At 54.5% G+C, this 11542-nt stretch overlaps 1 protein-coding gene across 1 annotated transcript; it reads left to right on the top strand.

Annotated features, from left to right (window-relative positions):
- Positions 1-1548: 1548 nt before the first annotated feature.
- Positions 1549-10296, top strand: LOC137306876 (transcription factor Sp7-like). Its single transcript, XM_067976266.1, has 2 exons — positions 1549-1569; positions 9040-10296. The coding sequence occupies exons 1-2, from the start codon at positions 1549-1551 to the stop codon at positions 10294-10296; spliced, it is 1278 nt and encodes a 425-aa protein (XP_067832367.1).
- The last annotated feature ends 1246 nt before the right edge of the window (positions 10297-11542 follow it).

Genomic DNA, 11542 nt, shown 5'->3' with positions numbered 1-11542 from the left:
GGAGTCAGAAGCTGGCGGACTTTAATTAGTTAAATAGGGGCTACTTTTAATTAAAAAATCACTGACAAAAGAAGCACTGGCAGGGTGTGAGTGGGTGTGAGTGGGGGGTCCTGGCGTTTCTCTGTTGTTTCTTCCTGGAATGGAAGATATGATACAGATTTGGGCCAGTGTCTGATTGAAGGGAGAGAGAGGGTTATTATGGGGGGGTGGGGGGAGAGAGAGAGGGTGTATGTTTGAGTGAATGGGTGACAGTTTATACCCCGGTTTGGAGTAACTCATTTTGAGATCTGAACTGGTTAGAGGTTAGCCCGCTCTCCGAGAACGGGGGGTCAAGCTGTAAATCTTTTTACTGTGGCGTTTTCAGGAGGCTCTAGAGCGCACGGCCCCGACTTTAAAACAACTGTGAAAGACATCTTCTTAATTCTAGGCTATTGTAAACAATTTTACAACACCAAGTTATAGTCCAGCAATTTTATTTTAAATTCACAAGCTTTCGGAGGTAAATGTTTACCTGAGGAAGGAGGAAGTCTCCGAAAGCTTGTGAATTTAAAATAAAATTGCTGGACTATAACTTGGTGTTGTAAAATTGTTTACAATTGTCAACCCCAGTCCATCACCGGCATCTCCACATCATAATTCTAGGCTGATATTAGGAATTATTCCCTCCATACACACAGACAGACAGACAGACACAGACATATACACACACATATACAGACACACGCACATACACACAGTCACACACAGACATACACACAGACAGACAGACAGACACAGACATACACACACACACATATACAGACACACGCACATACACACAGTCACACACAGACATACACACAGACAGACAGACAGACACAGACATACACACACACACATATACAGACACACGCACATACACACACAGACAGACAGACACAGACATATACAGACACACACAGACACACACAGTCACACACAGACACACACACATAGACAGACAAACACACACAGACAAACACACACAGACACACATACACACAGACACACACACACAGACAGACAAACACACACACATATACAGACACACACACAGACACACACAGTCACACACATATACAGACACACACACACACACAGACACATACATACATAGACAGACACACAGACAGACAAACACACAGTCACACACACATACACACACAGACAGACACAGACAGACACACAGTCACACACAGACACACACAGACAGATACAAACACACACACACACAGACACATACACACACAGACACACACAGACAGATACAAACACACACACACACAGACAGACACACAGTCACACAGACACACACAGACAGATACATACACACACACACACACACTCTGTTCTCTCCCATTGGGTCCTGCCCCCCCCTTCCCTTCAAAGCTCTTCCCTTTTCCCAATCTGTCATTAAAGAAGGCGGCACCCCCTTCGGCAAGTCCCTGCGACTCAGACAGCTGAATCCTCCCCCTGTACAGGGAAACTTTGTGCCAGCTCCGTCCACAGCGCACCGAACCCGCGGAAAGGATGGCAGCCTCAATGCTTGAGGTAAGACCCCCGGTCTCTCTCTCTCTCTCTCTCTATCTCCCCCCCCCCCTCCCCTCCCCACACACACATCCCATAATAGATGATATATAAATTAAATGCTGTAGATACAAACAGAAACAGAAGTTGTTGCCGGGGGTTTACAGGGGCCAGAACTTTTGTTTTGTTGGCTGTTTTAATTTTTAATTCACACCAGATAGACATTTGTTGGAGCGCGGTTCGACCCTGTGATTTCAGGTGATGTTAACCCCGGGCTGAGAGGGGACAGAGACAGGCCGATCGGTAGAAGAGGGAGATGAGGTTGTCTGTGTTCAGTCCTCCTGTGGGGGGGATGTACTCCTCCGATCCCCAGCAAAAACTCGGCACTTCCCAACTTTGTTTAATCTCTCCGTCTCTCTCTCTCCGTCTTTTACTCTCTCTATCTCTCTCTCCCTGTCTCTGTCCCTCTCTCTCTGTCTCTCTCCTTCTCTGTCTATCTGTGTGTGTGTCTCTGTCTCTGTCTCACTCTCTCCCTCTGTCTATCCCCCCCTCTCTGTGTCTCTCTCTGTCTCTGTCTCTCTCCCTCTGTGTCTCTTTCCCTCTCTGTGTCTCTCTCTGTCCCTGTCTCTCTCCCTCTGTCTCTCCCTCTCTGTCTGTCAGTATGTCTGTCTCTCTCCCTCTGTCTTTTCCCCTCTCTGCCTCCTTCCATTTCTCTCTCTGTGTCTCTCTGTCTCTGACTCTGTCTCTCTCTCTCTGTCTGTCTCTCTCCCTTGTCTCTCTCTCTCTCTCTGCCTCTTTCCCTCTCTCTCCCCCTGTCTTTCTCTCTCTCTCTCTCTCCCCCTCTCTCCCTCCCTCTATCTTTTCCCTCTCTCTCCCCCCTCTCTCTCTCCCTCTGACTCTCTCCCTCTCTGTCTTTTTCCCTCTCTCTCTCTCTCTGCCCCCCCGTCTCTCTCCCTCTGTCTCATTCCGTCTCTCTCTCGCTCACTCCCCTTCACTTCGTCTCTCTGTCTCTCTCTCCTCTCTCTCTCCCTCTGTCTTTTTCCCTCTTTGTCTCTCTCCCCCTTTCTCTCTCCCCTCTCTGTCTCTCTCCCCTCTCTCTCTCTCTCTCTCCCCTCTCTCTCTCCCCCTCTCTCTCTCTCTCTCCCCTCTCTCTCTGTCTCTCTCCCCCTCTCTGTCTCTCTCCCCTCTCTCACTCTCCCCCTCTATCTTTTCCCTCTCTGTCTCTCTCCCTCTGTCTCATTCCGTCTCTCTCTCTCTCTATCTCCCTCTCTCTCTCCCCCTCTATCTTTTCCCTCTCTGTCTCTCTCCCTCTGTCTCATTCCGTCTCTCTCTCTCTCTATCTCCCTCTCTCTCTCCCCCTCTATCTTTTTCCTCCCTGTCTCTCTCTCTCTATCTCCCTCTCTCTCTCTCCCTCTCTCTCTCCCTCTGTCTTTTTCCCTCTCTGTCTCTCTCCCCCTCTCTGTCTCACTCCCCACTCTCTCTCCCCCTCTCTGTCTCTCTCCCCTCTCTCTCTCTCCCCCTCTATCTTTTCCCTCTCTGTCTCTCTCCCTCTGTCTCATTCCGTCTCTCTCTCTCTCTCTCCCTCTCTCTCTCTCCCTCTCTCTCTCCCCCTCTCTGTCTCACTCCCCACTCTCTCTCCCCCCTCTCTGTCTCTCTCCCCTCTCTCTCTGTCTCTCTCCCCCTCTCTGTCTCTCTCCCCTCTCTCTCTCTCCCTCTATCTTTTCCCTCTCTGTCTCTCCCCCTCTGTCTCATTCCGTCTCTCTCTCTCTCTATCTCCCTCTCTCTCTCCCCCTCTATCTTTTTCCTCTCTGTCTCTCCCCCTCTGTCTCATTCCGTCTCTCTCTCTCTCTCTCTCTCTATCTCCCTCTCTCTCTCCCCCTCTATCTTTTTCCTCTCTGTCTCTCTCCCTCTGTCTCATTCCGTCTCTCTCTCTCTCTATCTCCCTCTCTCTCTCCCCCTCTATCTTTTTCCTCTCTGTCTCTCTCCCTCTGTCTCATTCCGTCTCTCTCTCTCTCTATCTCCCTCTCCCTCTCTCTCTCTCCCTCTCTCTCTCCCCCTCTCTGTCTCACTCCCCACTCTCTCTCCCCCTCTCTGTCTCTCTCCGTCTCTCTCTCTCTCTCTCGCTCACTCCCCTTCACTCTGTCACTCTTTTCTCTCTCTGCCTGGGTCCGTTTCCAGATCTTCCCATTCTCCATCTACTTGTGCTCCGGTATCTGCCCGTGTGATATATGTAATGACCCCTCTAATAACACCAATCCATCCCTCTACGTCTCTCTTAAGTTGCAGTTTCAGGGGGTTTGTGTCCCGCTGTAACCACCAGACTCCCGGGCGTTTGACCGTCCGATTTTACTGATCAGATAAATTTCGCCCACTCGTTTCCCCACTCACCCTCCTGTAATAGTGACAGGACACACTCGTTACACTACTGGTAACTAGCACCGAGGAGGGTTTAAAACAGGAAAAATCGACGCTCAGAATTCAACTGTTTAAAATTAAGAAAACTTTTGCAAACAAAAAAGTCCCAGACGTGCGTTTAGAATTAAATCCGCTCTGAGTTTTCACAGATTTTATAATATATATATATATATATATATTCCTGGACTCCCTCCCTCTCTGCCCCGGTGACCATCTCTCTCAATGTCCTCTCTTTTCTCGCGTTAATGTTTGAGAGCGATTTGCTTTGGGTTTTTGTTTAAATCGGATATCTTTCCTGCGTTTATTTTACTTTTTAAAACTTTCAGGAACTTTTTTTTTCTGGGGGAGGTGGGGAGCAGATTCAGCGGTGACTTTCAAATGTGGGAGTTGGGTAAGCACTTTTAAAAGAGAACATTTTGGAGGGATGTGGGAGGGGAAAGAGGAACTAATTGGAGAGCTCCACCGCAGAGCCAGCACAGGCGCGAGGGGCCGAATGGCCTCCTTCTGCGCTGCGTGAGTCCAGGAGCTGTGTGTTCTGTACGTGGTCAAAGGGGGGAAGTGGGGGTTGCAGGGCAGGAGTTGTGTTTAATCGGATAGAAAGTCAACCCAAGGGGCGAATTTGGAAAACCTCTTTCCCACCGGTCCTGCCCCAACCCAGTGCCCCGTCTCCTCCCCCCTCGCCATGACCATGTAATAGACTGACCTCCGCCTCCCACTGTCGCCCCCCCCCAATATCTGGCCATAGAATGATGCAGCGCAGAATGAGGCCATTTGGCCCATCGTGGCTGTGCTGGCTTTTTGAAAGAGCCATCCAAAATTAGTCCCAATCCACCCCCACCCCCCCCCCCCCTCCGGACCCCTGCTCTTCCCCCCATTGCCCTGCAATTTTCTCCTCTTTTCAAGTATTTATCCAATTCCCCCATATTCGAAAGTTACTATTGAATCTGCTCCCACCGCCCTATCGGGCAGTGCGTTCCAGATTGTAACAAGTCACGGCGTTAAAAAAAATTGGGTTCAACTTGACGATTTCCATCGCTCCCGCCATTGGCGGCCGTGCCTTCAGCCGCCCGGGGCCCTGAGCTCTGGAATTCCCTCCCTGAACCTCTCTCTCTCTCTCCTCCTTTAAGACGCTCCTTAAAACCTACCTCTTTGACCGAGCTTTTCGGTCACCTGTCCCTAATTTCTCCTCATGTGGCTCGGTGTGAATTTCTGCCAGATGTTACAGCTTCTGTGAGGCGCCTCGGGGACGTTTTACTACGTTAAAGGATAACACTTGTCTGGGGCGCAGAGATTCTAAGTGGGGGGGGGGGACAGGGGGTCTGCTCACACAGTGAGAGAGTCAATGGGCTTCTTCTCGCATCTTTGAGTCTTCTCGTGTTCTCAATTTGAACACTTTCAAAAGTCTTCGATCGAAACCCACTCTCTCCCTGTGCCCAGGCAGGTCGTAGCCAGAATTCTTATCCCTGTTTCCAAATGGCCCTTTCCCACCCTATATCCACGACCTCCTGCTTTCTACAGGTCAATGGGGAGAGAGCGGGGCAGTGGGATTAGTTTGTGGATTGATACAGGGCTATGGGGAGAGAGCGGGGCAGTGGGATTAGTTTGGGATTGATACAGGGCTATGGGGAGAGAGCGGGGCAGTGGGATTAGTGTGGGATTGATACAGGGCTATGGGGAGAGAGCGGGGCAGTGGGATTAGTGTGGGATTGATACAGGGCCATGGGGAGAGAGCGGGGCAGTGGGATTAGTTTGGGGATTGATACAGGGCTATGGGGGGAGAGCGGGGCAGTGGGATTAGTTTGGGGATTGATACAGGGCTATGGGGAGAGAGCGGGGCAGTGGGATTAGTTTGGGATTGATACAGGGATATGGGGAGAGAGCGGGGCAGTGGGATTAGTTTGGAGATTGATACAGGACTACGGGGAGAGAGCGGGGCAGTGGGATTAGTGTGGAATTGATACAGGGCCATGGGGAGAGAGCGGGGCAGTGGGATTAGTTTGGAGATTGATACAGGACTACGGGGAGAGAGCGGGGCAGTGGGATTAGTGTGGGGATTGATACAGGGCTATGGGGAGAGAGTGGGGCAGTGGGATTAGTTTGGGGATTTATACAGGGCTACGGGGAGAGAGCGGGGCAGTGGGATTAGTGTGGGGATTGATACAGGGCTACGGGGAGAGAGCGGGGCAGTGGGATTAGTGTGGGGATTGATACAGGGCTATGGGGAGAGAGCGGGGCAGTGGGATTAGTGTGGGGATTGATACAGGGCTATGGGGAGAGAGCGGGGCAGTGGGATTAGTTTGGGGATTGATACAGGGCTATGGGGAGAGAGCGGGGCAGTGGGATTAGTGTGAGATTGATACAGGGCTATGGGGAGAGAGCGGGGCAGTGGGATTAGTTTGGGGATTGATACAGGGCTATGGGGAGAGAGTGGGGCAGTGGGATTAGTGTGGGATTGATACAGGGCTACGGGGAGAGAGCGGGGCAGTGGGATTAGTGTGGGATTGATACAGGGCTACGGGGAGAGAGCGGGGCAGTGGGATTAGTGTGGGATTGATACAGGGCTACGGGGAGAGAGCGGGGCAGTGGGATTAGTGTGGGGATTGATTCAGGGCTACGGGGAGAGAGCGGGGCAGTGGGATTAGTTTGGGGATTGATACAGGGCTATGGGGAGAGAGCGGGGCAGTGGGATTAGTTTGTGGATTGATACAGGACTATGGGGAGAGAGCGGGGCAGTGGGATTAGTTTGGGGATTGATACAGGGCTATGGGGAGAGAGCGGGGCAGTGGGATTAGTTTGGGGATTGATACAGGGCTATGGGGAGAGAGCGGGGCAGTGGGATTAGTGTGGGATTGACACAGGGCTATGGGGAGAGAGCGGGGCAGTGGGATTAGTTTGGGGATTGACACAGGGCAATGGGAGAGAGTGGGGCAGTGGGATTAGTTTGGGGATTGACACAGGGCAATGGGAGAGAGTGGGGCAGTGGGATTAGTTTGGGGATTGATACAGGGCTATGGGGAGAGAGCGGGGCAGTGGGATTAGTGTGGGGATTGATACAGGGCTATGGGGAGAGAGCGGGGCAGTGGGATTAGTGTGGGATTGATACAGGGCTATGGGGAGAGAGTGGGGCAGTGGGATTAGTGTGGGATTGATACAGGGCCATGGGGAGAGAGCGGGGCAGTGGGATTAGTGTGGGATTGATACAGGGCTACGGGGAGAGAGCGGGGCAGTGGGATTAGTGTGGGATTGATACAGGGCTACGGGGAGAGAGCGGGGCAGTGGGATTAGTGTGGGATTGATACAGGGCTATGGGGAGAGAGCGGGGCAGTGGGATTAGTGTGGGATTGATACAGGGCTACGGGGAGAGAGCGGGGCAGTGGGATTAGTGTGGGGATTGATACAGGGCTATGGGGAGAGAGTGGGGCAGTGGGATTAGTGTGGGGATTGATACAGGGCTACGGGGAGAGAGCGGGGCAGTGGGATTAGTGTGGGGATTGATACAGGGCTATGGGGAGAGAGCGGGGCAGTGGGATTAGTTTGGGGATTGATACAGGGCTACGGGGAGAGAGCAGGGCAGTGGGATTAGTGTGGGGATTGATACAGGGCTACGGGGAGAGAGTGGGGCAGTGGGATTAGTTTGGGGATTGATACAGGGCTACGGGGAGAGAGCGGGGCAGTGGGATTAGTGTGGGGATTGATTCAGGGCTATGGGGAGAGAGCGGGGCAGTGGGATTAGTTTGGAGATTGATACAGGGCTACGGGGAGAGAGCGGGGCAGTGGGATTAGTGTGGGATTGATACAGGGCTATGGGGAAAGAGCGGGGCAGTGGGATTAGTGTTGGGATTGATACAGGGCCATGGGGAGAGAGTGGGGCAGTGGGATTAGTTTGGGGATTGATACAGGGCTACGGGGAGAGAGCGGGGCAGTGGGATTAGTGTGGGGATTGATACAGGGCTATGGGGAGAGAGTGGGGCAGTGGGATTAGTTTGGGGATTGATACAGGGCTACGGGGAGAGAGTGGGGCAGTGGGATTAGTTTGGGGATTGATACAGGGCTACGGGGAGAGAGCGGGGCAGTGGGATTAGTGTGGGGATTGATACAGGGCTATGGGGAGAGAGTGGGGCAGTGGGATTAGTGTGGGGATTGATACAGGGCCATGGGGAGAGAGTGGGGCAGTGGGATTAGTTTGGGGATTGATACAGGGCTACGGGGAGAGAGCGGGGCAGTGGGATTAGTGTGGGGATTGATACAGGGCTATGGGGAGAGAGTGGGGCAGTGGGATTAGTTTGGGGATTGATACAGGGCTACGGGGAGAGAGCGGGGCAGTGGGATTAGTGTGGGGATTGATACAGGGCTATGGGGAGAGAGCGGGGCAGTGGGATTAGTGTGGGGATTGATACAGGGCTACGGGGAGAGAGCGGGGCAGTGGGATTAGTGTGGGGATTGATACAGGTCTACGGGGAGAGAGCGGGGCAGTGGGATTAGTGTGGGGATTGATACAGGGCTATGGGGAGAGAGTGGGGCAGTGGGATTAGTTTGGGGATTGATACAGGGCTACGGGGAGAGAGCGGGGCAGTGGGATTAGTGTGGGGATTGATACAGGGCTACGGGGAGAGAGCGGGGCAGTGGGATTAGTGTGGGGATTGATACAGGGCTATGGGGAGAGAGTGGGGCAGTGGGATTAGTTTGGGGATTGATACAGGGCTACGGGGAGAGAGCGGGGCAGTGGGATTAGTGTGGGGATTGATACAGGGCTATGGGGAGAGAGCGGGGCAGTGGGATTCGTGTGGGGATTGATACAGGGCTATGGGGAGAGAGCGGGGCAGTGGGATTAGTGTGGGGATTGATACAGGGCTACGGGGAGAGAGTGGGGCAGTGGGATTAGTGTGGGGATTGATACAAGGCTATGGGGAGAGAGCGGGGCTGTGGGATTAGTGTGGGGATTGATACAGGGCTACGGGGAGAGAGCGGGGCAGTGGGCTTGTTCTGGATCGCCTCCTCCTGTGCTGTAAGCCTCTCCAGCTCCGTGGTAAAATGATTGGCTCTATAACTTTGCCTTTTCCACCCTCTCCCCCATCTCAGGAAGACGCTCGGTTTGGCTCCAGCCCTCTGGCTCTGCTCACTGCCACCTGTAACAAATTCGGAGGCTCTAGCCCCCTGAGGGATCCGTCCACTCCGGGAAAAGTAAGTCACAACGCGGGGAAGAAGTGCTACAGCCCCAACTCTGACCTGCTGGTGTCCAAGGGCCGAGGTGCCGAGGGATTGGGAGACGCGTACTCCGGTGGTTGCGGGAACGGCCTGATGTCTCCCTCCAGCCCCCAAGCCTCGGCCGTCTACGGGAGCGATTACAACCCCTTCTCCCACTCCTTCCAAACCCCCTCGGCCGGCCAGGACCCTTCGCTCTTGGTCCCCAAGGGCCACCCGTCGGCCGATTGCCTTCACGGCGTCTACTCCTCGCTGGACATGGGGCACCCCTACGGGTCGTGGTACAAAAGTGGCATCCATCACGGCATCCCCAGCACCTCCAGCAACGCCACTCCTGCCTGGTGGGACGTGCACCCCCACAACAACTGGCTGAGCAACCCTTCCCAGACCCCGGACGGCCTCCAGGCTTCCTATCAGTCGGTGACCTCCCAGCCGCCCATCAACCCTCAGCTCTCCGGTTACAGCTCGGACTTTAGCTCCATCAACCATTACTCCCCGGTGGGCCTGGGCTCGACCTCCGCTCTGCTGCCCTCCAGCCAGCACATGCTGCCCCAGGACATCTTCAAGGCCAAACCGGCGGTCAACAGCGCCATGGCGGACAGTCCCATCGGGCTCAAACCCTCGCGGGGGGCCTCCTACGCGGGGGGCTCCGGCCGGGCCACGTGCGACTGCCCCAACTGCCAGGAGATCGAGCGGCTGGGAGCGTCGGGGGGCAACCTGAGGAAGAGGGCGGTGCACAGTTGCCACATACCGGGCTGCGGGAAGGTGTATGGCAAAGCATCTCACCTCAAGGCGCACCTGAGGTGGCACACCGGCGAGAGGCCCTTCGTCTGCAACTGGCTCTTCTGCGGCAAGAGGTTCACCCGGTCGGACGAGCTGGAGAGACACGTCCGCACCCACACCCGGGAGAAGAAGTTCAACTGCCCCCTGTGCAGCAAGCGTTTCACCCGCAGCGACCACCTCAGCAAGCACCAGAAGACCCACGGCGAGGCCGCCAAGCAGAGCAATGAGAGCGACGCGGAGAGGCCGGACCCCCGGGAGGCTGCGTCTCCGGCCGGCGGCCTCCAGGGCGTGACCCCCAAAGCTGCGGAGAAGGCGGGCCCGCCCGACCAAGGGGGCCTCCTGGAGATATGAGCAAGAGTTTTGGGAGGGCGGTTGGGGTTTTGCGGAGGGCGGGGGGGGGTGGGGGGTGGAAGGATAGAATGAGTCGGCGGGGTGAGAGGTGGGAGGGAAAGCAATATTGGGGCACCGATTCCGCCCGCTGCTCTCTCCTACCTCCCCCAAAGCCCCCAGTCACCCCCTCCCCGCCCCCGCCCCCCGCCCCCGCCATCTCCAAGCCCCGAATGGGAACGCGGACGGGTTGACGAGAGGAGGCGCCCGTCGAACGCGAGAGGCCGCAAGTCTTTTGCCATCTACGCGGCCCGGAGTTCTCCAAGACCTGCCGGCCAGATCAGAGAGGTGGGGGGGGGTGGGGTGGGGGGAGAATTGAAACCCGCAAGGCGCGAAGGGAACTCCGGAATCATCTCAGGGAAAAGGTGGGCGGGTGGGCGGGCGAGGAAAGGTTGGAACTGAATCTTTTAAAGCAAAATAGCCGCGCCTTGAGATCGGAAAAGGGGCCGAGGGGGGGACGGGATATCTCGCTGTAACATATGGGACCGTGTAGATTATATATTTAAAAAGTTAAAAAAAAAAGTTGTATCAGACGTATATTTATATAAGTTATGGTAGCTTGACTCGACCATGGGTGATTCCGCGTGAAATAAATCAAAGGGACAGATTGCCCAATTTGCCGGGGGGGGGGAGCCGGGAGCGGGAGCGGGAGAGGGCGGTAGAGATATATTTAGGGTCCAAGGAAGATAATTTTTAAAATGAAAGTTTTGGCTCTTTCGGGTGAGGGGGCGGACGCCAGTATAACGCGGATGTTGCTTGTCGACGTTAAAAGGGAGAAGGGAGGTGAGGGAGGGAGGGAGGGAGGGAGGGTAGAGGCGGGGTGGGGGGGGAGGAACGGGACATTTAAGTTCTACTTAAAGTGCCTTTGGTCAATCGAAACGTCCGAGGCAGGCACCCGAGGGTGGGGCGGGGGGGTCGTCAAGGGAGGACGGGTGGGTTGTAAACGGACGTGTTCACTTTTAAACTAGGGGGCATGGTTATTGTGTGTGTGTGTGTGTCTGTCTGTCTGTCTCTGTGTGTTTGTATCTGTGTGTTTGTATCTGTGTGTGTGTGTTTGTGTGTGTCTCTCTGTGTTTCTCTGTGTCTATAAAGTGGGTCCGTGTTTGTGTGTCTATCTGTGTGTGTGTGTGTCTGTGTGTGTGTGTCTGTGTGTGTCTGTCTCTGTGTGTTTGTATCTGTGTGTGTGTGTGTGTGTGTGTCTCTGTGTCTG

This window comes from Heptranchias perlo, chromosome X, assembly GCF_035084215.1.
Source record: "Heptranchias perlo isolate sHepPer1 chromosome X, sHepPer1.hap1, whole genome shotgun sequence".
Classification (NCBI taxonomy): domain Eukaryota; kingdom Metazoa; phylum Chordata; class Chondrichthyes; order Hexanchiformes; family Hexanchidae; genus Heptranchias; species Heptranchias perlo.
Note: the sequence above shows the minus strand (reverse complement) of the source record. Positions and strands in the feature narration are given on the sequence as shown.